The sequence below is a fragment of the Oryzias latipes genome, chromosome 3, assembly GCF_053564925.1.
Source record: "Oryzias latipes strain Hd-rR chromosome 3, Olatipes_Hd-rR_3.1".
NCBI classification, from domain to species: domain Eukaryota; kingdom Metazoa; phylum Chordata; class Actinopteri; order Beloniformes; family Adrianichthyidae; genus Oryzias; species Oryzias latipes.
In genome coordinates, this window is record NC_136239.1 from 28,242,106 (window position 1) to 28,268,863 (window position 26,758).

At 40.4% G+C, this 26,758-nt stretch overlaps 2 protein-coding genes and 1 long non-coding RNA gene across 6 annotated transcripts; 2 read left to right on the forward strand and 1 right to left on the reverse strand.

Annotated features, from left to right (window-relative positions):
• The first annotated feature begins 1,844 nt into the window (after positions 1-1,844).
• Positions 1,845-4,932, forward strand: LOC111947155 (uncharacterized). Its single transcript, XR_013654878.1, has 3 exons — positions 1,845-1,983; positions 2,139-2,176; positions 4,742-4,932. It is a non-coding gene; the product is annotated as an uncharacterized LOC111947155 (long non-coding RNA).
• Positions 2,984-12,422, reverse strand: abcb10 (ATP-binding cassette, sub-family B (MDR/TAP), member 10). 2 transcript variants are annotated; one of them, XM_078944577.1, is made up of 15 exons: positions 11,490-12,422; positions 10,037-10,243; positions 9,155-9,357; positions 8,061-8,195; positions 7,669-7,815; positions 7,275-7,410; positions 7,103-7,198; positions 6,804-7,013; positions 6,640-6,719; positions 6,370-6,550; positions 5,380-5,423; positions 5,120-5,154; positions 4,987-5,045; positions 4,677-4,902; positions 2,984-4,254 (listed from the first exon to the last, which is right to left on the reverse strand). In XM_078944577.1, the coding sequence occupies exons 1-14, from the start codon at positions 11,905-11,907 to the stop codon at positions 4,709-4,711; spliced, it is 2,145 nt and encodes a 714-aa protein (XP_078800703.1). In that variant the 5' UTR covers positions 11,908-12,422; the 3' UTR covers positions 2,984-4,254; positions 4,677-4,708. The 2 variants fall into 2 exon arrangements, with proteins under 2 accessions (XP_078800703.1, XP_023809314.1); XM_023953546.2 differs by having other exon boundaries at positions 2,984-4,902.
• Positions 12,423-13,277: 855 nt separating this feature from the next.
• Positions 13,278-26,717, forward strand: urb2 (URB2 ribosome biogenesis homolog). Of its 3 annotated transcripts, none has more exons than XM_011492328.4 (12): positions 13,278-13,417; positions 13,844-13,998; positions 14,498-14,674; positions 14,761-15,782; positions 15,892-16,030; positions 16,114-18,559; positions 18,873-19,033; positions 19,441-19,551; positions 20,868-21,110; positions 22,251-22,347; positions 23,525-23,658; positions 26,030-26,717. In XM_011492328.4, the coding sequence occupies exons 2-12, from the start codon at positions 13,873-13,875 to the stop codon at positions 26,225-26,227; spliced, it is 4,854 nt and encodes a 1,617-aa protein (XP_011490630.1). In that variant the 5' UTR covers positions 13,278-13,417; positions 13,844-13,872; the 3' UTR covers positions 26,228-26,717. The 3 variants fall into 3 exon arrangements, with proteins under 3 accessions (XP_011490630.1, XP_078800702.1, XP_020555236.1); XM_078944576.1 differs by having other exon boundaries at positions 13,320-13,417; positions 13,849-13,998; XM_020699577.3 differs by having other exon boundaries at positions 13,407-13,586.
• Positions 26,718-26,758: the final 41 nt, after the last annotated feature.

The following is a 26,758-nucleotide window of genomic DNA, read 5'->3' on the forward strand; positions in this document are numbered from 1 at the left end:
GGCCGCTGCAGGCCGGGTGGGTGGGTGGATGTGGGGTGCAGTAAGGAGGCGCGCCCCACTGTGCGCAAGGAGGAAGCTCCGTCCATCAGCTTCCATGGGAGGGGGTTGGGGTGATCAAACGTGATTCCATAAATGGAACTGTCGCTTTGACCTCCCATCAAGCCTCGTCGTCCCACCTAAACGGCCGTATAAGGTGTGCACACTCCACTGGGGGGGTTTCTAGGGGAGACGCCAGTTGCTGGCCAGCGGGGTTATGGATTTGCGGCTTGTAGGCCTTATGGAGCCTTAAAATGGGAAAACGCTTCCCTCATCTGAACAGATTTAGGCCACACAGAGAGCTAATGAGAGGCGGTGACTGACAGGTCCCAATTAAACAACCCATGATTCCTGATTAATGCTGATCAATGACAAACAGTGATCCAGTTTGAGCCTCATTATGCACGTAATCACGTGGTTTATTTAACTGCTAAATTGTTTAATCTATTGTGTTTCAGAATGGCAGCATTAACTAAATATTGCAAGTAGATGACTTTGAATGTAACTGCAGTCTATGAGAAAACCATCAGTCTATTTAACCCACAACAAATCATTACCACACCAATCATTGTGCACATATTTATCACAAACTCTTCTGCGTTTTTTGACGCACTATCCGTTAATTACCTCCAAAGCTTGCAGATCTGCAGAGCACATGGCTCCTAACAGTGACTGGTCAGAGTTTGTACTGCCAGCAGCTGAAACCATATGTGCAGGGGGTGCTCTGCCCTGTCACAGAGCGATTGGATTAATTATAACTCTTATGCAGGAGGGGTGCTGTTGCGCGTGCGTGCGTGTGAGAGAGAATTGGGGAGGGTGTGGCTATTTGTGTCCATGCTGGTGTGTTGCAGTGTGAGGGCATTGGTGGAAGTGGAGATGCCAATGTGGTTATTATAAACTCAAAGTAGGGAGGAGTCTCAGAGGAGCAGGCAGACGCATGTCTGATTTGGTCAATGGAAATATTTAATTGGGAGCAAATACACAAAATATGACAATTATGATGACAACTAGGAACAAGTTTAAGCTTTTGATGAAAGTACCACAAGGCCTAACATTTTAATTGACATTTAAATGTCAATTTTATCAGAATAAAACAATAAAGACCTAAAATCAAAGCTGGATGCAGAAAAATGATCAAAAATGCACAATTTGCCCTCATCCTCATAACAAATATGAACTAAAATCTTTGGTTAAGCAGTGCCTGGCCATGGTTGAACACTTTACATATTTATTTTGCCTACAATATATTTTTAATTTTTTTTAATTCACTCATAAAAATGAGTGAATTCTTCGGTACTTTCTGAGCTCTGCTAGAATCAATCTCACAGATTACTCTTGCCAAACAGTGCAGAGCCCATCTTTTGGGCTCATTATTTATACAAGAATAGTGACACTGATAAATAAATTTCCAGATCATTGGTGGATAACAGCTTTAAAAAAAAGTCCATCTTGGAGGTTCTGTGTGTGGATTAAAGAACATGCGTTAGAATGTGGAAGTGGTCGAAGTCGGGAAGGGTGAGCGGGGGGGGGGGGGGGGGGTCACAAATCAACAGCAAGGTTGAGCTACTTTTATGTACTTGATGTGAGCCACTTTGCACCCGAGGGTCTTCGAAACGCCTAAAATGTAAAAGGGCTGGCAGTTGTTGTGTGAAGGGGGGGGGGGAGGGGGGGGGGGTCACAGGGGATGAAAAAAGGGGAGGATGCAGGGAGTCTCTGGTGAAGAAGGGGGAGGAGAAAGAGGGGGGTGAAAGGTTGTAAGTGGCAGGTGGTGAGGACTTCAGGTTGCTATTAGATGTGAGAGCGTAAATGCTCGACGGATCACACTGTAGCCGATGGCTTTTCACACAGGAAGGTTGAGGAACATCTCTGTGCTGCAAGTGCAAAGTCATGACTGCTGCCAAGTTTGCTTCAGACTCTCATGAGGGCGTGAAGAGTGTCAGAGAGCGTGTAAGAATAGCAGCTCTGGGAAGTTGAGAACAGTGATCCTGCTGGGCTCCGCATTCTATTTTTTCTAAACACTGGCAGCTCATGTACAGTAGAGCTTTTTTTTTTTTTTTTAAACCTAAAGTGGGGGGATTTTAACTTTATCTTTATTGTTCCAGGGAAAATTTCAGAGGATGTGGATAACTTCAAGGGTCAGGTCAGTTGTAATACACTAAACTCCTGTCAGCATAAAGAGCTTTCTTGACGTTCTTTTCTGAAGAAACTGTCTTATCCACCCAAAACGTTTGTGAAATGAAATATAGAGGATAGATGTTATAGTCAAAGAACAACAAATCACACATCAGTTTTCAAAAGCCTCAGGACAACAAGTTCCAATTTTAGCCCTTTAAACATTCTGTGTTTTATCTTTCTACTTAATGAGGCTGATGTAAGAAAAGAAGAGTGAGAGCTTATTTTCCTGGAATTCCTCAAATAGCCTGGTGGCTGCAATGAGAGATGAGAGCACAGATGAGAACATGGTGCAGGACTGTGTGGGCACAGCTACTGAACAATTCAATGCTTCATGTGTTTTTTTTGTTTTGTTTTTTTGGATGACTGTGATAAATTTTCTTGTTGTTGATTTTTTTTTAGTAAAAGTTCAAACTAAACAGTAAAGATAGTTGGTAGGGAAGTAGTTAAAACAACAAATTATATTTAAAAATATTCAGAGTGTTTTATCACATCAATTCAGAAAATAAAATCATAAAACACTTTTGGTTTTAAGGACATTTTTCCTTTTTTTTAAAGAGCACGCGCAGTTTGGAGAACAGTCTATTTGTGGGTAACCTCGCTGCTCCCGAAGCACAACCTTATGATCCCCCCACTCAGCTGCAAGCAGCGAACCTGTTTGTGAAGCAACAGTGCCATCTAACGGCAGCTAAACGCACTGCAGGATTTAAATCCCAAACATTGTTTTATCAGAAAACATATAGCAGTCATCTAAAACATAACATCAAAAACAAAACAGAAAATATTTCACTTTATTGATTTATTTGTACATATAATAATTTAGAGATTTCTGTAATAATTCTGTATCATCACCATAAAGATAAATATATCCTTTTTTATGCTACAAACCCCTATACATTTTATCCAAGTATTAGTTTAAATGTAAATATAAAAACAATGCTTAGGGAAATGCTTAAAGCATCATTTGAAGAGACATTAGGTTTACAAAGACCAACACAGGATTCAAGTAAAAAAAAAAATCCTTCTTTTAGGTTAGACAATAAACTAAAATGAGATTATCTGCACAAAAGTGGCTTTGCAGAGGCAGATTTAAAAATGTGCTTAGATTCAGCTATCATATAATAAAACCCCTTCAACACACACATTTTTGACAGCTCTAACCACAAAGTTACAGCTGTGACAGATAATATGTAAGAGCTCAGTGCTGAATTAGTTGACAAAACTCTTCCATTTTTTTCTGATAGGAGTCCGAATGGAGCCTGGATTTAAAACAGCAGTTTATTTCAGACTCATGTTGCTAAATGAAAATGTCCACATAACCTGTGTACTTAGTTACTATTGTTTTTTTTGTGTGCAATTCTGTTCAGAGATTTAAACGCACTTAAATGTGTGGAAATGAAAAGAAAAACTAATTAGAGCATCAGATCTGGGCTTTGACCCAGCAGAGAAGTGGGTATTAGCTGTCCAAATATTTACTAAGGGGAATTATTACATCCCTGCGCCAGCTCCAATATTTACGTGGCTTAAGGGCAACATGTGCACAGTTCCAGAGATGAAGAATATAAGGCTGTGAATTGAACATCCTGTAAACATGTGACCAAGTTAGAAATACCGAATGCAAACTTCACTACTGCACAATTCCACGTTAAGGTTTTGATGTTGGTTTCCATCCACCCGTCCACAAATTGTTGTTACCTGAGGGGGGCAGTGAGCACCCTGGACAGGTGGCTATCACAGTGCACTTGGGGTTTCAGTGTTACTTACTATGAATGTCATCAGATCCGAACCTTCAGGAGGTAACTTATCAAGATGTTGTAGGTTCAGATAACTGTTGAGAGATGTGATCCATGTGTACGAATCTCCTCTGACGGCATCATAAACACAGTACAGTGACAGCAGTTTCACAAATGTCGTGTGAATGTTGCAATCACAGAGTCAAGACACACAAACCAGAAGTCCAAGCCACGGCTGACATCGTTTTTAGGCATGTAGCTCCTTTTTGTTTTTTAGGTTTGTTTTTTCCTTTGACCAACCAGTGCAAAAATCCTAAAAAATATGAATATTCAGTGTAAATATCAAACAAAGCTGCTTTCAGGCTATAAAAGAAAAGTAAAACGCCTTTTAACTAACCCTTAAGTAAAAAAACAAAAAAATTGAAGACATAATTATACATTTAACAGATTCTGTGATACATTCTGGACTCACAAAAACTTTGTTATGAATATCATAATGTGATAGAAAAAACACAATCTTGTTGTATTTTTGATTATTTTTTCCAGTCATGACACTTAAATTGAAGCTGCCCGTGAGAAAAGAGCGTCTGTCCTTGTTTTTCTTCGGTTACTCTTTCTGTGGATAAGGTTCTAAGATGAATTCACCCCCTTTTCCTTCTTCATGTGACTGTGGTTTCAGACACTGAATGTTGAGTTCTGTTTTCCTTTTATACGCTCCATTTACTGAGTCATCACCTTGTGAGTTTTCTTCTTATCATGTGCTTTTCTCAAAGAAGCGCCCGCTGCTGTTCTTCCTGCAGGAATGCCTGTTTCTCCATCAGTTTCCTGAACTGTCCTTCCCGGTTGCTGAGCAGCTCTGTGGGATTTCCACACTCTGCGATGTGCCTCTGATCCAGCACAGCGACAGTGTCTGCGTTCTTGATGGTGGACAGGCGATGAGCAATGATCACCACTGTCCTTCCTGTGAATAAAAGCAGTGCTGACTTATGAATTGGTTTCACACACAGGCGGGTTATTTTACAAAAAGGGAGAAAGGTCAACCTACCTTCCATCAGACGCTCCAACGCCTCCTGGACAAGAGACTCGTTCTCCGAGTCCAGTGCGCTGAAGACAGAAAAACTGATTGAACAATCACAGTGCAACAGATAAAGCAGTCATTATTTTAAAGTGCCTCTCACCTGGTGGCCTCATCTAACAGTAGGATCTTTGGATTCTGTGGGAAGAAATTGTTGAAGACACTTAAGCAAGATTTCATGAAAAAACCTAAAGTAATGTATATGTTTCACTGAAATCAGTCGGTTTGTTATCTCCCTTTGATTGCATTTTGGATAGAAATGTGATTAAAGAGAAGTTCTAAAAGAAAATGCCAATATTTAAGGAAATGCAGTGTCTCTGGACCAAAGTTTTTTTTTTTTTACACAAATACTGTGGCATTTACCTTAAGCAGAGCTCTGGCAATGGCTATCCTCTGCTTCTGACCACCTAAAGAAAACACACAGAATAAATATCAACGCATAAAGATGCTCTAAAGAGAAATAGATGCACATTTCACCTGTTAGACTAAAAAACACAAAAAAGATATCTGGTTGAGTGGGTTCTACATGTAGATTCGATTTGTGTAACATAGAGATTGGAGTATTTTAGAGATAGAAATAAGGCATTTAGACATAAACTATTAATTGCTGAATGACATGACAAGTTACTTAATACAATAAACTATGAAATAAATGCAGCAATTATCAGGTTAAATTCCAAAACATGGAATAATTGGATGATATTTTTAATTATGAAAAAAAGGGACAAATGACTATAAATGTATTATTATACTATGTAATAAACCTTTTGAAAATGTATTTGTGTTTTATGTAATTTATATTTCTTTTTAAATGCCCATTTTAATGGATTTTCAGTCAACATTAAATATAACCATTTTTACTTTTGTTCCTGCAATGCCATCAGCTCTGCGCTTGGTTCCAGGGACCAACTTAGTTAAGGGATCAATGTCCAGCAGTAGTTCTTAAAATTATCAGGGAAAATACATTGGAATTTAGATTTTTACTATCTTGAATTTTAAAATGTTAATGCATAGTTTCAATGTGCAACTTCTCTTACATATTACTTATAAACAATAACTTTTTTTTCAACACAGCTATTTTACTGCCTTATTCTTTTTATTATTGAATTTGTTCTCCTATTGTTTTATTTATGAATTTTTACTTTTTATTAAAAAGTGTTGTAGTAATTTAAAAAGTGATTCTAGTCCTCCACAGTCAGAGATCAGTAGATAAAAGAATTAACAAGTTAGTTAATTTTTACAGGTGTAGTTTAACCCTTGAACATAAACCTGCTAGTGTTTTAACAGCCTAAGTCCTCCAGAAACAAGCAGATATCTGGGAATAGAATCGGCTTTTCCACCACAGAGCCCTACCTGACAGCAGCACTCCCTTCTCCCCCACAACCGTGTCAAAGCCTTTAGGAAATCTCTGGACAAAGTCAAAGGCATTAGCTACTTTGGCGGCCCTGTAGATGTCCTCTGTGGTCACAGCATCAGGGTCCGTAGCACCATATGCTATGTTATCCCTGATAGAGCAGGAAAACAACACTGGCTCCTAAAAACACAAGCACAAATGTAAAAACGCTTTATTGCAGATCAGAAAAAGCATAATGAGAATGCAAAGTGTTAAGTATATTCTAGTACCTGGCTCACAGTTCCAATGTGAGCTCTTAGCCAGTACGGATTTAAATCCCGGATATCATGTCCGTCAATGGTGATGAGTCCTGCAGAAGAAGAAGTCCTTAGGTTGCCGTTTAGGAAAACTGTAATGACAAATCTGCTGCAGATCTGTTCTACTGTGCTCTCACCGGAATCAGGATCATACAGCCTGAGAAGAAGTGACACCAGCGAAGACTTCCCTGAGCCACTGGGTCCCACTACAGCCATGATGGTCCCGGCTGGAACCAGAAGGTTGAGGTTCTGAAAAATCTGAGCCTCTTTTCGAGTCGGGTAAGCAAAGGAGACATTGCAGAACTCCAGCTGGCCTTTGAGCTGCTCCGGGGGAAGGACATGGCCTTCTGTGGATGCAAAGAAACGAGTTTCAGCTGGACTAAAAGACATGGTATTTCAGGATTATTCTGCTGTGATGCATCTGCATAAATCTTACCATCTAGAGGAAACTCTGGCTTTCTTTCAAGAAGCTCCCAAAGTCTGGCTCCTGCTCCAAAACCCTTCATCAGCTCAGAGTAAAATGAACTCAGACCTGAGGAGAAAATGTAGGCAAAAGACTTTCATGTTCAGAAACTACAAAAAAACGTCAGTAGATTTAATAGGGTTACCTGCGATACTGATGCCAACCCAGAAAGTGTACATGAGGAACGATGAGAGCTCTCCCACAGTCATGTGGTGATTGGCCATCAGAAGACCTCCTTTGTAGAGCACTGACAGAATCATGAGGTTTCCACTGAGACCAGTCTGCAACACAATAATGCAACTTCAATATTGCTGCATGTGAGAACAGTTCCTCTCACACATCACTACCATTCAAACAAACTGCAGGGAAAGCTCACTGCAGAAGTCTGCCACCACTCTGAAAACCTGTTTTTTGCCGTAACGAGACATAGTTCCTGGAGCGATGTGGTTTTTGTGTCGGAGCCAGAAAGCAGAAGCCCATGTGCAACAAGTCATTTGTCAACTGCGGATTTGCATCACTACAAAGAAACGTGCACATACCACCCCGAAGAAACCGGCTCTCATTTTAGCTTCCTTCTTAGCCAGGCTGAGGACAAAGTCTGCTTTCTGTTTGTAAGCGTTGACCTCCGACAGCTCCTTCCCAAAAGCTCTGACTGTCCGTAGGTTGCTGATTCGCTCTTCTGCCAGCTGCAAACATCACTTCATTAGAAATCCTAACGGTGACATAACTCTTCCTACAAATTCAATTTACTGACTGCAGGGAGGACAACAATTATATTAGGCCTCGGTTCGGTAAACAGAGCCGTCTCCCCGACACGATCAGCAAACCTCAAATAAAAGGGGCTACAAGGACGAAAAGCATCTAGCAAATTTGAACAGCAAGGTATGAAATGGCAAACGTATTATTCCACTTCTTGAGACAGTTTGTGTACCTGTGTGGCCTGTGCGAGCGCGTCCTGTGTGCGTTTTGAGATGGAACGAAGGTATCTGCCGTAGATGACAGCCAGAGCAGCCATAGGTGGAACAATCAGCAAAACAAAACTCGCCAGGCTGGGAGAGACGTAAAACTAGAAGACAAGAAAGTGAAAAATGTTGCTGACAATCTAAAAAGTGGATATTCAATCAAGAAGATAATAATACATGTCAAATTTTAAAGTTAGATGTTTTTTTAAATGAAAAGCCTGTTAAAAAATATAAAGGTGTGATTATTAATTCAAACGATAAAGAAAACTGTATCATAATCCACTTTACAGTGTAAATTAAAGCCTGATTAATATGAACATTTATTTATTGCACTTTAAAGGTAAGCTAATAGCAACATCTTTTCTGTTATGGTTGTACATGAAGGCGTCTTCATCGGCTGAGATTGCAGACATTTGTGTGCATAAACTGTATTTTATGGGGTTTTTCTACACAGATCCAGTTATAAAAGATAGAACTAATAGGACAAAACTGAGTCAAAGTCCGAGCTAGGTAATAAATTCTACCGGAAACTCAGCAAGATAAAGGAGTTGGGAGGAACGACTCATTTGATAAGCTCGTGCATAAACACATTGATTAGTATCAGCAGCCAAGCAGGTGTAGCAGTCACTTAAGGGAAACTACTAATTTCCTGTTACTAATTAAAGCCCTTTTTGCAAAACCTGATGTACAAGAGCCATGTATTATTGGATCAGGAATGCAGCAGGAAACTGGCAGCACGCGTACACAGGAAGGACGGCGAGGATGAACACAGAAGCTGCCAAGAAAAATCACATCTAGTTCCTTGTTGTGAGCAAAAGTGGGTGTGGCCTTCTTCTGGTATCTGGCAAAAGTGTTTCTGGCAAGTTTGAGATGACTTCTCCCTCACACTTGACCTTTTAAAGGTCAGACTGACAGCAGAAAACAGCTTCACGCTCTTTAGGTTTAAACAAAGTGACCTATAGGCGGATATCTTTCTGACAACTACATTCCAAACATGTCGGTTTCAGAGGACAATAAGTAACATAAGTTGTCCAGATTGGACCTTAAGGAGGCAGTCACTTACCATCATGCTGACACCAGCAACTGCCTGGGCGACGGCTCGCAGCCCATCCGACAGATTGTCTGTGATGGAGCGACCCACAATGGCGGAGTCAGCGGAGAGCCGGTTTATGAGCTCCCCGGTCCGGTTCTTGTCAAAAAACGCTACTTCCTGTCGGAGGATGGACATGAAGATGGAACCTCGCAGATTACGAATGATCTGTTGGCCTGGGAAGAGAATAGAGTGAAAAACAACAAATGATGCATGGAAAAATTTATTTTCTTATCAATTTAGGAATTACTGTCTGATATATCCATTTATTTTTAGTTTTGCTGCCTTTGCTTTTGTTGTTCTTGCTGAAAATTGCTTGAAATTAACCAATTAATCAAACTGTCAGTCACATTCCAAAACAAATGTTTCCTAATATCACAAGAAAACAGACATGGTGAACGATCAGGAACAGATACATTCTGATTCAGACTATAGATCCTTGTCAGCTTAAACAAGGTTTTGTAAAATTTGCTGATAAAAAACATTTATCTCTAGATAATGTGGAGTCTGCTATTTTCAGGAAGTTTCTGCACCTGGGTGATGGCTGACAAAAAGTAACCCAGAAAGTCACTTTCCATAATACCACAGCCTGCTGCGAGGATTTATGCATCTGCAGTTCGAATCTAAAATAAATGTTTAACAGAAAAGATAGAGGGGCTGGTGTTACCCCATTTAAGCGAATCTTGTCTAATCTGACGGAGCAAACTGCCCGACTCTATAAAACTACTTTTAATTTATCAATTACACAGCTTCGATTTTCCATTTTAACCTTTATTTCCTTCGCAACTTGCAGTGATATGAGTAATAAAAGTTCATTTTGCACAGATTAGTGTCAACACTGAGGTTTCTTCTCACCTGAAACCTCCATGAGGTAGACCCTGGCAGCATTGGCTGCTCCGCCACACAGGAAAACTCCCGTCAGCATGATGCAAAGGGATGTGAGGGACGCTGTCATCGTTTCTATGTCGGTTCCAGTGCTGTAAATGGTGTCTATCACTTTGCCAAGAAAGAATGGAGCCGACATGGTCACTGTGCTGGAGACGGTCAGGAAGCCAACAGCAGCTAGGTCAAATCGAATGCAAAGCGAGATCAGAATCACTAAAAAGATACAAGCTCTTTATCAATCTGGATGCGGAGATGGCTTTGGTCATTTAAAAGTGTAATTTACACAATAATAGGCAATAAAAAAGTAAGATACGTTTTAAAAAAAGTTAAATCAGCATTGCAGGGTATTAAAATGGTAGGAATCAGAAACCTAAAAACAGTTTCCTTCTGCTTTTTGAAAAGCAGCAATTCTTATATGTCTGAAACTGAAAAGTGTGTTTATAGCAAACATAAAGTGAAATATCATCAAGGGCTATGCAGGTGATAAACATGGTGATATTTTCTTCTTTAAAGCTTTTGTATATTTAAATCAAGCACAGAAATAAATATTCTGCTTGGCAAACAGAATTTAACTAAAATGTTTACGTGAGAGGTGTAACAATGTATTTTAACTATTCAATTCATTTCATAATTTGTGATTGCTGTTACGATTCATAGTCGATATTGATTCCTTTTGAATGATCCGATTCATTAAGCTAAAATCAATCCAGGACGTCTTTAGCCAAAAATCTGAGCAGTGTGACTCAGAAATCCCTGGTACTGAAAGATAGTCTAGTGTAAACTACATATGTGTACAAACAAACAACTAAACAAGGGTGAATGGCAAATCCATTCACTGTTTAGTTTCCTGAAGTTCAGCCCTCTGTTGTTTTTCCACATCACAATAATCCATATTGGAACATTAATAGAACATTCTAGCACACTGTGTGGTCGCATGTCTTTTCTAAATTCAGTGTTTCCACACATTAGACTGTAAAGATGAACTGATCATGTTTTGCTGTCATCACGTGTGTTGTCTGCTGTGATGGTCGTTTTTACGTTATGGTAAAATAAACCTACCACGTCTCAATCCAGATGGTATTTTTCATTTATAATCAATATTATTACTTCATTTGGACACAATTTCAAATGTTATAGCTCGATTGGATTAACAACTTTCCTCAGACAGATAGATCTGATTGGGTTGTAGGAACAGACTGATTGATTTACCCCTTACAGCCCTATAGATGAAACAGATCAGTGTGACTGTCACACTCTAAAGAGAAAGCAGTGATGCCATCCATGATGACTGGCGGCAAAAAGGATGCAATTGCAATCATAAAGAAAAGAAAAGTACTTTAAAGAAGAATCTGTAATTATGGCCGAAAATAACATCTTGGATGTGCTTTTTATGATCTGCAGCTGGGGGGTCAGAACAGCCCACCTGCCACTCTCCATCTCTCCGGATGAGCGAGTCTTAGGATCCGTTTGACATCCTCCAGAGGGACGCTGGTGGGGGGCTGCCGGGCTTCCTCTGCGTCCGCCCGGTTCTTCTCCACCTCCGCGGATCCCGCCGAGGAGGAGCTGGCGAAGGCAACAGGTGTGTGACGGACTGCTGCCCTTCCCCGGCCTGCCGGGGTGAAGAAGAGGAGCGAGGGACCCGACAGCGGACGGAGGCGCGGGACAGAGGTGAGGGGTCTGCCCCAGGGAGAGAAGACAGGTGCGGGATGGACGGAGGACTTTCTCCGGGGAGCGGCGGGAAGCCTCGGACCATAATCCATCCAAAACCTGGGCTGGGTCGGCTTGAATTTACACAACTGCATCCTGCGCGTGCAGATCGGCACGCGGAGCAAAAGTCGCATGTTTAGAGTTGATTAAATTAAAATAAATAATGATAAAAAAAACTAACAATAAATGATTATATTCCCATCCAGACTCAAAGACCACAAATCCAGTTTGTTGAATTGAAATATCCTCCTAAAGAGACGTGTAGGTCAACTAAACGCATCCCGATGCGTTCAACTGTGAGGTTTGTTGTCGATCATGTCCAGATTTCAGGCGGTTATTGTGCACTTTATCAGTGCGTGACAGCCGCCTTCAACCCCAGTTTATCTGTTATCGGCGAGCAGCTCCCAAACCCCCGCCTGTCCCCGTCAGCTGTCACCCGGAGCAGGGCAGAGGCTCGGCCGGCAGCGAGGGTCACTAAGGCTCAGGCCCACCCCGGAAAACTAACCGAAAAACATCTAGAAGGAGAGGAGAAGACAGGAAGAGAAAAGGTGACCCTGTTTCGGTGTGAGTGAACGGGAGATACGGTCCCTCCACCTCGACGAGGAATTCAACGGCTGATGACATAAGGAAAGATCACCAGGCAAAACCAATCAATCACAGAGTGATCTAAAGTTTTCTGTTTTCCCCAAGTTACCTGATGTAAAATGAATTTTATGCATCATTCTTGTCAACTATAATATAGAATACAAAAAAAACATTATCGTACTATCGGCACCTATAACAACAATAATAATAATAATAATTTATTATTATTATTATTATTATGATAATTATATAACAGCTGATCATCACTGATAATGATAAATAGTTCAAAATTTTGTAACAAAAGAATTGTTGTTATTGTCATATAATTTTAATTGCGTCATATTTGGAGGGAAAATGTATCAGTGGGATGAGCAGCAGAACTATTAATGTGGGTGAAAAATTAGCAGACCCTTCTCCACCAACTCCTGACAGCAGTTTCTGTCATTGGCTTTAACTTGGTGTTTAGTAGACAAGATGATGAAATTTCAAGAATGAAGACCTCAATTTAAGAATTTATTCATCTAACAAAAGGGAGCAATGTGGAAGAAGTATGCAGAGGTGTCCTCACACCAACTTGGCACATCCTCGTGCCAGTCACCAGGATCAGACACTGCTGTCAGTTGGATCCCATTTTTCAACCCATTTTTTTACACTTAACACGAGTGTAAAATGAAGTTGTAAATACTTCTGGAAGGTCGCTTCATCCTTCCCACTCCCAAATTCTGTTAGTTAGTTAATGGTATCTGATAAATCATTCACTATGGGGCAAGCACTAACAACATCCCAATTGCATGTCCCTTATATTTGTGGCATCATTTGTAAGGGAAATAATATGTTTATTAACAGTTTGTTGTAACCAAAATAAATACTTGGCAGTATGGCATATTTTGATAATATAAAAAAGTAAAAAATAGAATAGACATGATCAGAAATACTGACAAAGTAGAAAAAAAAAAAGTAATATCGATGGTTTCGCCTTTTGATTGCTTTTGACTGGCAGGCGGGGTGAAAGTTCATACGGCTGAAAACAGGAGACACGTGCGGAGCAGGAGCACATTTGTGAGTCATATTTATTATAAAAACATTTACTGTAACTATAATAGATCATTTATTTTGTGGCCTGATGAGGTGTGTTTTCAGAAAAACCAAAAAGCAGGTCGTTGGTTTGTTAGAAAGCAACAAAGTAGCTTTCTGTCTGTTAGCGTAAAAACGTGTAGCTCGGTTACGGGTAAGAGACAAACACAAAGGCAAACTTTGAAAGATTTGGACACTGGTTTGTCCACCACTTTTAAACACATTATTGTTTCTAAATGGAATCTTTTGAGTGAAATCATGTATTCTGTGAGTTTTATTTGTAGCTCAACATTTAAGTTACACCTGATGGTTTGTATGCTGAATTCAGAACGCTTGCACAGCCTGTTCTGTCTTAAAGTTTGGATCGCTATTTTCGCCTTTTACAGTTATCCACTCTTTCTTTTTCATTAGTTTAGGATCGTGTCCCAACAGCTGCAGCCATGGCTGCCATCTACTCTGGTATCCATCTGAAACTCAGGAGTCCACAGACTCCATGGGAGGATAAGTTGAAGCTGGCGCGCTTTGCCTGGATTTCCTCTCAATGTCTGCTACCCAACAAAGAGCAGGTGAGACGGAGCTAAAAAAGAATGCAGTCACTGATTCTGGAAGTCACCCCACTTAGGACGTAAGGTCTGCAATGGTCAACATAAATACACTACAATTGGTAAACAGAATGTAAGAAAAAAAGGAATCCAGGAAATCAAATAGTTTGATCCTTTTTTTTTTAACAGAATTTTTCTTCAACAGGTGACATTAATACAGATAATGAGTGGAGGATAGAAGAACTTCAAAATTTGAAGGAGACAAATACTTATTTTCTGTAACATTATACAAATAAATTATTAAAAAATCATTCAATTGCATTTTCCTGGATTCTTTTTTACAGTCTTTCTTTCATAGTAAAGGTGTGTCTGTGATGAATGTTAAAGACCTCTCACCTTTTTTAGTGGGATAACTTACAGAATCTGTGACTGCCAAATGCTTTTTTACCACACTGTAAATCCTGGTCACAGATCATGATGCTCTTTATCTTTTTTCAAAAATGCTTTGATGTCTTTTCTGCAGGTGTTGTTGGACTGGTGCATCTATGCCCTCACTCTCTGGCACAATAAAAAGGCAGAGCTCTCGCTGGATGTTTTGGAAGGCCTGTGGCACTACCTCGATGACGTCCTCCACAGCCAGAAGCTCCAGACGTTCCTAAAGCAGGGAAAGACTGTCACTCTTAGGCTCAACTTTGCACAAGTATGTGGACAATTAGGTGAAACAGCCGGGGTTTGTAGGAAATCGTATCTGATGCACTGACAGCTTTTTTCTCTGTTTACCTTTAGCTGCTTGTTGACCTTCTGTGTCCACATGGCCAAGCACCGGTGTCCATGTTCACCATCCTCAGTGTGTGTCGGGGGATGCTCTCTGCTCCTGTACTTGCATCTGTTTTTACTACAAAGTATGAACTTTTGGTCAATCTGCTGTCCAAGTTGACCATGTTGGCTTGCCACGAGATGCAAAAATCAATGCCTAGTGACAGCAAGCTGGCATGCACAACTCCTGCCCTAAACCAGCCAGAGTTTGAGTCTCACCTGTTGCCACATGAATTGAGGAAATCTTCCCCTTCAGCTAATTTATTTGAAGTTTTGCTGCAGGTGCTTTCATGTTATTTGTCAGTGCAGCGACAGCAAGCTAACCCCAACAGAGTCTTCACTGTGGTTACCAACCAGCTCATCCAGCCGTTGGTGCTGCTCAGGTACATGCTAAACTCTCAGGACTCAAACCTGCGCCAGCCGCTGCGCAGAGACATCCACCTCAAGATCGACTCCATCCTTCAAGTAGCTCTTTTCCCTAACGAGCACCTTGCCACATACAAAAAGGAGCTTTTGTCATCCAAAGAGGATTCTGGGAAACGGTGTTCTGGAGCGACAAAAGGGCCTTTAAAACCAGTCAGTGCTGTGCTCTGCAAACTGAACGCCCGGGGTTACTGCGAGCCTTCTCTGTACTTCGCTGTGAAGTGTGACGCCCTGTCTCTGCTTTTTAAGTTTTTCCTGGAAAGCTATGGAAAACAAAAGGGAGACACGGATGAGGAACACAGGATGCTTTGTTTTTATTTCCTCACCAAACTGACCCCAGCTTTAGATCTTCATCCTGACGGAAACTCCTCTGAAACTGAGACGACCGCTGAATCCTCCTGCAGCCCAGAGAACTGGAGCTTGGCTCTGAAGGCCTTGGAGTCCCTGCTCAGCCAGGTTCTCTCGGCTGACATTTATAATGTGGCTGCTGACCGAATCCGACATGGAGATGTTCAGCTCAACTTTTACAGAGGCGTGGCCCAAGTTCTCTATACCCAGGCAAAGCCCAGGTAAAAAGCAGCTTCTGATTTCACCTTTTTTTTTTTTTTAAAACAAGCATGTCCAATCATATGTGTGTTTAACACACAAAGTGAAGTCATGATTCTTTTTTTCTATCAGCATCCCTTCCTGGTACCGCTGTCTGGAGGTGCTTCTGAGTCTCAATCATCTGATTCTTGAACCAGACTTGGACCAGGTGTTATCTTTAGCTTGGGTAAACTCAGATAATATGGAAGCTCAAGTGCAACAAGCCAGACAGGTGTGGATTTAAAGAGAATAGAATGTTTCACAGATTAGCAAATTTTTTGTCCCATGAGATTAACACACTTGTTTTCCTAACAGCTCATAGTATGCAGTCTCCTCCAGACCTACACCAAGCTCCGTCAGCTGCCTCGTCTCTTCTCCGTGCTCCTGTCTGTGATCTGTCAGCCGGCTCTGGATGAGTGCAGACCCCTGCTGCTCCCTGGGGGCATCACCACATCCCTCAGGGCCTGTCTTCTGGAAACACCCCCTTCTCAGGTTGTAGAAATCTGCTCCTCGGTGCTGGAAAACATCAAGACATGCATAGCGCCTGGCCTGGTGAGGAAGGAGCAGGAGGCCGAGAAGATGGAGGTTGAAGGAGCACAGGAAAGCCAAGAGCGAGAGGACTCTTCACTGAAACTCTCCTCTCTCAGTCTGCTGCTTCATGTCGTTTTGTTTAGTCTAAAAACTCTTGACAATGCCTCTCCTGTGCCTTTAATTAGGAAAAGCCAAGCTCTGATGGAGGAGATGCAGCAGATAATCAAAGAGTTAGAACATCTGCTGTCGGCAGAGAGAGCAACATCTAAATCAAACGCACAGTCGCTCCAAAAGGTTTCAAAGAAAGGCAAAAAGAGAGAGTCAGCGAGCACTTCAGCGACAAAAGTAGAATTCCTCTGGATGCAGAAATCCCAGGAAGCAGCTCTCCTGCTCAGATACACCTGGGTGGAAGTGGACACGCTTTTCCACATCTACTGCAGCAAGTACACATCTGTCGACCTATCTGTGACGTCTCTTATGAGCCAAACTGAAGCTTCTTCTAGTTCTCCATTGCTGGCCCACATGGAGACTCTAGTATCAGGGTCTTTCCGGCTATCAGTTCACCTTCCTTCCTGCTTGTGTTATCTGCTGCTTAAACTCCTTGCCTTACAACAGATGAAGAAAGTTTTGTTAGATAACACTTTATTCTCTGAGCCAAGCGCTGACGCCCTACTGAAGAAAGCAGTCCAGTTTGTTTTATCTGAACTGCAGTTTGAGGTGAAGCCAGCAGAGGAGGCAGTTTGGGATGGCCAGATGGGCAGCGTGGAAGCCAAAACCTACCCTATCGCACACTGGAATCTTGTCACATCCAACTTGCCTTTGATTGCTCCCTACATGAGCGGAGATGATGCCGCCCACATTGCACAGATCCTCGTCACTTCCACGCTCAGACATATGGAAGGACCCAAAGATTTGCCTCCAGACTGCTTGACTTTGTCCCTCATATCTTCACAGCTTTTGCAGAGCTCAGTTCTCGCGGAGATGAAATCTCTGTTCTCTGCTGTGGTTTGGTTCCTCACACAGCGAATTATCGATATCCTCAAGGCAGGAACTACTCCAAAGGTTTGTCCTAAAGTTCTGAGGCTTCATGAGAAACAGTCTGGAGGTATCCCTTTGCAGAAAGATGTTACACAGACTTTGTCCGCTCAAGAATTGACAGGAGTCATAGTTGAGGACGTTTTAGCCTCTTTTCAAACTGCTGATGTGCTTGTGTTGCTGACAGAAGCTCAAACTAAAGAACTGATGAGATTGTTGCAAATCTTCACAAACCTTAACCCAGACGGAATGAGCTCTGAGGACCTTTCCTTGGTCTTTCTCCTCTTGTTCTTTATTTTTGCTTCCACCTCTCAACATCTGGACCGGAGGAATGTGGACTCTTCTGAATCTGAATGGGGCATTTGCCTCCTGGGGCAGTTGCTTAAGATACTTGGTTGTCTCGTGGAGAGTAAAAACTTTCGAGGGGTTTTGAAGCTCATCCATGGCAGTACCCTGCTTCAGATTGCTGTTTCCGCTCTCCTGTGGCATAGCAACAGTGTAAAGCCTTGTGTCTCAGGAAGCTCTCACTGGCTGGATGTTGTCAAAGCAGCGCAAGACTTCATCAGATCGTTTGTCAATTTGATTATCGTTAGAAACAACAGTGTTAGACTCAACTTGGACAAGTTTGCTTCCTTTCTTACCGCTAAGGAAGTGGCAATTAGGCAAGTCGCCCAATCTAGTTCTGGAGCGTCTGTTCAATTTCTGTTGGCCGCCCTGACTTCCTTCTCCCAGGCAATGATCACCAACTTAGGAAGAAACCAGCCAATGGATCAAACTTTAACTCAAGTTCTCACACGTGTTACCGCTTCCCTGGCACCAGCTGTGGAGTTGGTCCTGAAGCCGCACTCTGCCAGTCAGTCAACCAGAACTCTCAGTCAAGCCTTTCTGGTGGACGTTGTTACCGTCATGCTGCGCTGTGACCTGGCCACGTTATCGGGGGAGGATCAGAGTGGGACTCAACTCATTCTCTCTCATATGACTCTTTATAAGAGCTTCTGCCAGCAAATATTTAGAGAGATGAGCTCTGCCTCAAGGCCAATGGACTTCCTGGTTTCCTCTCTGTGCTTCTTGGCTTCATTTTATGCAGCAGTGGAGAAGATGAGCAGAGGCCGGGAGCAAGGAGAGGCCAATGATGAAGCAGAGCTGGACAAGCTGTACAGCCAAATACTGCAGGCCGTGCACAAGCTGCTCACAGGTGATCTGTAATTCCCTTACTGTACTGTTTTGTATTGTCACATCTCATCATTTACATTATTTAGGTTATTGTCAGACATTGAGGGTTACTTTGCAGGAGTATATATCACAAAATGAGCAAAGCAAGCACTTAATCATAATGGGACACCTTTAGTATTTCCCCTGAAGATCCAGCATCATGTCTTAAACTCGTGTTTAAAAAGTATTTGTTTACTACATGTAGTTTTCACTCTGTTCTTTAGGGTAAAATCTAACAGATGTGGTTAAGGAAGTTCCTTTGATCTAAATGTTGCACATCCTTGCTGTGCTCTCAGCTCCCTGGCTGTCACCTGCCGGTGTCGTGGATCTGGAGCCCACAGTACAGGAGCTGTTAAGCCATCTGGTTGAGAGAAGTACCACACGTCAATTCAACCTGCTTCTACTCATGGTTAAAGAAGGGCTGGATATCTGCAACCTAAGGGCAGGAAACTACAGGGTAAGCTCTAATTACTCTTAAACATAAAGCATCTAAAACTCTTATTTCAGGGTTTTCATTTATATATTTCATTTTTATTTCAGTTTATTGTTATTTAGTGTCCATTTTCTGCTTCAAATCTAATAAAAGAAAAGTGGCACTAATTACCTTATTTCATTACTTTTTTCATAAGTCAGCTCACAGTTTTTGTTAGATTTTACAAAACATTTATTTTCTAGATAGCAAAAAATGATAATTATACACTAAGTAGAAGGTTTTCTGATTTTGAGCTTTAAAAAGTAGATTTATTTTTCTTTTATGGCTATTAAAACACTTATTATATGCATTTCATTTAAAGTGCAAGATCTGTCTTCCCTAAACATCAACAAGTTTTGGATGTGTTTTCCCATTTTCTTCCTGTTCTCCAGGAGGTGCTCTCTGCAGTCATCACAATTAAACTGCTGTCCGGCTGTCAGCTACCTGAGAGCTGCTCCAGAGCGCTGTGGCTCATAGCGCCTCAGATCATCTCTGCTATGGTGGTGAGGAAAAAAATAAAACTCTTTACAAACATTTACAAGCCGGGGTTTAGATTCCAGGCCTCAAGGGCCGGCATCCTGCTGGTTTTTAAGAAATTCTGCCTCATCTGATGTTGATGACCTGAACCAGGTGTGTTTAGCCAGTAAGGAGCTTCAATGGCAGGTTAGTTGGAAAACATGTGGAGCACCAGCTCTTGAGGCCTAAAGTTTGAGAGCTGTGATTAACAGAATGGAGTGGAGAGCAAGCTTCAGTGAAACCATATGTAAGACAATTCTGAAAATGTTGCTTATATATGTTTAACTTGTTTGGTTTAAGTTATAAACAAGGAGGAGAATATCAGTATTTTAGACAAAAAATAAATGCAGTTCTTTGCCGTGCTGTAGGGAGGCGCTGTTTTGTAAAATAAATATTTGCAGTGTTGAAAATCTGTGGAGCAGTGTTTAGTTGACGTTAAAGTGAAATTATTGCATTTAATTGAACTGAATCATTTAGGACTAATAATGAAATATTTTTCAGAAAGAATTCAGATAAGATTGCACTGAACTGCGTTAACGTAGATCTTTATATGTTCAGAAAAGGCACTTTCAATCAGTATTTACTGCATGCGTTTTATTTATAAAACATTCTTTTCATTTACAATGTATTTTGATTTATAACAAAATGCCTGATTGTTTTTTTGTTGTTGTGATCAACCAAACCAGTAACTTCCTGTCTGCCAGAAAACTGCTTCACATTTTGGAAGGCTTCGCTGCTGCTGCATTTACCATGTTAGACTTTATGTTTTTAAGGTTAATGGTGCACTGAGGGTTTGAACAGTCACTTAAATGTCAAAGCAACACATTGACAGCTGTTTTTTGTTCAGGTTTTCTCTTCTAGTCCGTACGATCTCCTCCAAACAAGCCAACGTGTACACTGCTGCATGTCGTTCTTTTACAGTTATCTATACTTAGAACAACCATTAATTACCTGCAAGTCATTTTTTATTACATTTATTATGTTCTTATTTTGCAAGATGTAAATTCAAGATTTCACATTGACAATGAACACTTATTAAAGCCTTTAACAATATTAGAAGTTGACTTTTCCCCAAGCAGATTCACTGCACAGAGCTTGAAGAAAAATATACAACAAAGCAAGTTAGATTTCTTTTTAAAAGATTTACATCATAACCACCTTGAATATGTAGCATTAAGTAAAGATTTGGGCTCAGACATGATGAAAAAGGATCCTTAACATGTGTTCTGTAGTAATTCATTAAAGTTTGCATCATCAGTCTTAAAGCTGCGTTCAGATCTTTACTTTCTTTTTTGTGTTGCAGTTCTTGGTCAGATCATCCAGTCAGGATGTCTCCTTGACTCTTCCCTTCACTGTTCCCACGGTAACATCACTGACCTCACTGCTGCGCTGTGGAGAGGGCTTCATTACCAACGCTCACCATGTGGTTTTGGCTCTCGGAGCCCTCCAGTCGCTGCCCTTAGAGCACCTGAAGCCGTCTGTGTACCACGCCATGTTCCTGGCTGTTCACGAGGCGCTCTTCGCCATCCTCCAGTGTCATCCTCAGGTACCAAGAAACAAGAGTGCCATCTGTGGGTCTGAAACTGACTAGAAAGTTCCCTTCATGTGTTGTTTAAAATAAAAAAAACTTTAAAATTATTTATTTGCAAACGTTATGCTCGTTTTAAATTGTTTGCCACTTTTGAGTGTGGAATTTCATATTAAAACCAGATCTGTGGGCAGTTTCATTTAAAGTTGTCCTTTCCCCATTCTGCACTACGTCCAACAAGAAGAATGGTACTACTCCTGGCCTCAACACATGCTGACGCTAAGCCGTGTTCCACAGAGAAACGATGCTTTCAGCCAGAGCATATTGCATCTCAGAGCTGCAAAAATCCATGTCACGCCTAAGGTGTTTGCTTAAACATCACCAATTTCTTACCTTAAATACAAACAAAACAACCCACAGTGTTTAGCTTTAGAGGAAATTATGTTTTCCCCTCACAATCAGTCTCTGTTTTGGTACTAAACTGTTATATTTTTCCGTGTTGAAAATTTTCTTGGTACAAAAACAAAGAAGGATTGTACTGAGCTAGCTGTACTGAATTAGACAAGGAAAAGAACCACCTAAGTGATGGCAGATGTGAGTAACGGTGAAAGATACTGTTAAAGGAGAGCAGAACCGGAGAGGAGTTAAACAAACGAAAAGGAAATGTGTTCAAATGGAAATTTTTTTTACTCTTTCAAATCAAGAAAGGAGAAAAATGACCATGAGATTCCAATCCTGCTGATATTCTCCTTTTTCTTGCTGTCTTCTGTTCACAGCAACTTGAATATCTATGTTAAGTTATGACTCAACCGTTTTCATGCATAGGCGTGTCTAAACACTCTTATTACTCTCTTTGTCAAACAGAAAACTCCAAATGTTTGTGTAATTAACCCTTGTGCTATCTTAGATGACCCCACCCTTACATTGGTGTGTTCTCCCTACCATGATAAAGGTGGATAAAGGTGGAAAGATTTCATGTAATCCATGGACACCAGTGAAGAGCACAAATCATTGAAGAAAAAAGGTTCAGAGCACTGTCTAGTGGGCTGTCTAGTGGGTCTAGATGACCCAACTCCCAATGTTAAAGTGCCTAGCATAGCACAAGGGTTTAAGAGAAATAAGCAGTGCATGAATGGTGTGTCTTCTGTGTGTCTTTAGGTGATGCTGAAAGCGGCTCCATCCTTCTTAAGCGTCTTCTATCGTCTGGTGGCCTCTATCGTGCAGGAAGGGAGGCAGAGAGGAGACACCGACACAGGTCACCCCTGTTATCATAAAAATATCACTTCCTGATTTCACTCTGTCCATCCATCTATTTTTCCAGTCTTCCATCCATCCATTTTCTTCACTCGTTGAACCCGTCGCTGGGCTACTGTCGATTAAAACTGCTTTTCTAAGCTTTATGGTATTTATTAATAAACTTCTTTAACAGCTGGTAAATCAAGTTTACTTTGTACAACAATGTTAGAGCTCTTTCCTGATTCTGATGTCACGTGTTGTTTGCTCAGGGAAGCGTTTCTGTTAGTTTTAGATTTTTTTTGCAATGGTAAACCCATGCTATTGAACAAATCTGCTCTATTTGAAATCAGAAAGCTAATTTAGAGAGCTCGTGCGCACACCGACAGCTCTTTGAAGGCATGCGGTCTATCAAGGTTGAGCTTTCACAAGTTTGATTTGTCTTGAAAGATGACAAAAGCCGCACAACTCTGTTCTAAAAAGCTTAGGACCGAATGCAGTTGAATCGAAAGAGCCACACATGCCAGTGATGTCCTTCTTCCTTTGTCGTTAATGGGGACTAAATTGAATTCTGAAAATAGTCTCTTTCTGAATTTTCGATAGGCATTTTCTATAAATGAGAACAACCAGCCCTCCTTTTTCTCACATTTTGCCTTGACTCCACTGTTTTACTGCATTACATGCATTGTTAGTAAAAGTGACCAAGAACTTGGGTGTTCTTGTAATCCAACTCTTTCATTACATATTATGGACCTCATATAACACCACAAGGTCTGCAAACGTCATTTGCCTGATTAAAAAAGTGAACTCCTAGAATTTGTTCGCAGTTTATTGGTGTAACTTTAAGTGTCAGACTTTGCATCAGTGAATGATACCAGGTCAGTTTTTAGTTTAGGAGAGGGAGGCGGTCATTTAAATTTAGGTTGATTAATTCATTTTCTTATGTTTGACATAAGAGTTTTTTGTAATTCAACCTTAAAAAAATTAAACATTGCAGTCTTTAGGATTTTTTAATCAAATCTACTGTTAAATCAAAAGCTTTAAAATGTATACGGTGCTTTTTCCCCACCAGTTAGTTGTGTTAATATTATTGTGTAAGAATTAGACCCAAAGCCTGAATGTCCAGGCTTTATGATTGAGTGGTCCATCTTTAGTGTGCAAGCAGAAGGACTGACGGCAGTTGTGCTTGTCTTTTAAAGGCGCAGAGACTGATGTGTACTTGGAGTGCTCCATCCTGACAGAGAGGATGTACTCTCACATAGCAGCTGCAGCAGACAGCTTCACCACGCTGTCGGCCTTCATGGTGGCTCAGTACGTCACAGAGCGGCAGAAGGTACACACTCCCACACCAGCACCTACACAATAATTGTCTTCTGATAGCTTTGTTTGTTTCAGAATGTGTGTGTTGCTGTTCTTATCCTCTGACAGAGCCGTTCAGGTCCTTTGTTGAACAGGGATAATTGCACTCTGTCATAGTAAATCAACACACTATCTCATTCATTCAAAGTAGTCTGTCATTTTTTGCAGCTGTGAGTCAGACACTCGCGTCATGGAGACAGCAGGACCTCCGCTGATCTCTTGATTTTCCTCAGTTTGTCTGCTTCCCACTGCACTCGAGGACTGAAGCTCACAGGCAAAGAAGGAGAAATATTTCAGTTCACTAAATTGTGGTGAACGGGCCCAGAATTACAGTAACTCCATGAGTTGGAGAGGAGCTTTAGGCTGGACGTTCCCTGAGAAGCTTGAGTCACGTCTGGCTTGTGAGTGTGGTTCCTGGCTGCTGCTGCTGCCAGACTCTGTCTATTATGCCCCCAGCCTGACTCAGCGCTTTTCCTCACCATGGAGGCAAATGTAAAAGTACCATCCAGACAGACAGAGTGAGACCAATGTAAACTTTTTTTTATTTGTAAAAGTATTTTGTTGATGCCCAAAGAAAGAAGTAAACAGATTATTTCAAGGTATTTTAAAACTTCTAATTCAACTTTATATTAAAAAATTGTTTTTTTTTTCTTTTTAACTCAAGTTTAATCAGAATAATTGGCTCTTATAACTTAAACAGATGTAGCTGAATTCTTAGCTATCATCACAACATACTGCACCTAATAAACATATATCTCAATTCTCCTCAAATTAAAAAGGATATGTGAAAGATTTTAGCATCATTTTTGTGTTTCATCCTTTTAGATCCTTCCTATTGTTCTATATGATTGAGGTTGATGAACAGTCATTTTAGAGTTGTAGGAAGCATTTCAGCTCTAGTGAATACCAGTGTTTCACCTTTAATGTCCCTGAAGACAAAAAAAAAAATTAATCCTGTCTGGACAATAACCACTGTCATTTTTATTCTTAGATTATATATTGTATAACATTTAATGTTGCACGTTTGACACATTTTTGGCCATTCTACAACTGTAGCCGGGAAGATTACGGGATTACTATTCACGTTCCGACTAAAGGCATTGAGCTTTATTAAAAAATAATATAATTAATATATAATATAAATTTAAGTATTTTTTTAAATTCAGAAACCATTTTATTCAGCAAACTTCATCAACAAAACTACAAAACTGTCAGAAAAAACGATTAGCTTGAGACTTCTTTGGATTTTCTTGGGATTAAACTGTTTACATGCCAGAATATTCTAAATAAAAAAACGGTTATCCTCAGCTGTTGTACCTTTAATACAAACTCATACAAAGATTAAACTAGTAGATTTGTAAATATTAATGTTCATATAAATGCAGTCATTGTGTAGAAGGACAATATTTCTTTGTCAAACTTCGGCTTATTTTTTTCTATCTAAAAAAACGTATGGCTTGTATCGAATTATGCATTTTTCAAAAATATAAATTTTCTTTTAACAAGAATGAGCACTTCTAAGTTCATTTCACTGAGAAAATTCAATTACACAAAGGAACATGCAAAATACTATGATGGCATCCAGATAAGGTAGAATAACCAAAACCACATGATGTCGCTATGGTTACCATCCAAATAAAACCCTTTGGAAACTTTAATTGCAGGTCACTTTGGGTTGGTTCACTGTGTTTACTCAAACCTGTGATATGTGGTTTTTCCTCGTATTGAGGCATGTAATTGGGTGATTTCATTTAAGCATTTAACTACCCCTGAAACACGCACAGAGCAGATAGATGCATCACGCTGTCATGGTGACCAACAAATGTCAGATGACTTCGATTGCACCAGCTCATGGTTTTCATGGTTTGTCTTACTTGAACTTTTGAGGGAATTCAGATAAAGAAGGCAATAGAGATAAAGAAGCAGGAACTATCGAATACAAGGTTCTGTCATTGTGATACCCCAGCGTTGTGAAGTTGCGTGTTGTTGGATAAAAGTCTGTAGTGTTTGTTTTCTGGCTGCTCTGATTCTGTCATCCCAGTCTGCATCTTTTGTTGCAGAGCTAGAAGTGCTTTTTTTTGTTGCACTGAACCACAAAGACACATACACCATGTCATTTGTATTGTGGTAAAATAATCTTTGGGACATGTACATATGATACTAAAATACAGTTACCTTGTGGGTTTACAGCAGTTAGTGAGTGATTGATGGTATCAGGATAATTTTATAAAGTTAGTAAAGTAAAAGAAAACCCAGATTAGGATTAGTTTTGTTGATGTCTCGTCTCTTACTATTTCATTTCAATATTTCTTTTACAATTTCTTTTTTGGTTTCTGCTCTTTCAGGTCACTCTGCGATCAGACATCAAGACGCATCTGACAGAGGGCATCTACTGCATACTGGACTTGTGCAAAGAGCAGGATATAAGGTTTCTGAAGGCCGGGCTGCACACCGGAGTCAGAGAGGTGTTCAATGAGTTGTACAGCAACTACACCCACTACCACAAAACGCAGAGGCAAGGAGAGGACAAGTACACTGTGTGATACAGTAAAACGTCTAGCATAGCTTTAAAAAAAGAACCCATGCATTTTTTTTACTCACCTTTTTGTTAATCACATCCATTAATTAGTATTTAAGATATTAATAAGAACTTTTTTATTTGTAAATGACCTGAAGAGGAATATAACTCGACTTGTTGGCTAGTCCTGAATGAAACAGTTTGGAAATGGTCGGTTCTGTAGATAAAGAGTGAACGGTTGAATAAGAACACAAACGATAAACCAAAAAGACTCTGCACACTCTGGATTCTATCCCTGAGTTTAAAGAGTGACTTTTTACAAGTTTATTTGCTGAATTCTGCATAAAGAACATTTAATTTCCCTCTTTTAAAGGAAAATTATTTCCATGCTTCCCAAATGTCATTGCTTTTTGTTTTAATATTCCATGACTTTTGTTCCATAATTACTTCAGACTTTATGGAGAAAATAAAAATGCAGTCCACACCTGGATGGGCAGATTGTTCAACCTGTAAAAGTGTCTTTTTTTTATTTTTATGAAATACTTTTATGAATTAC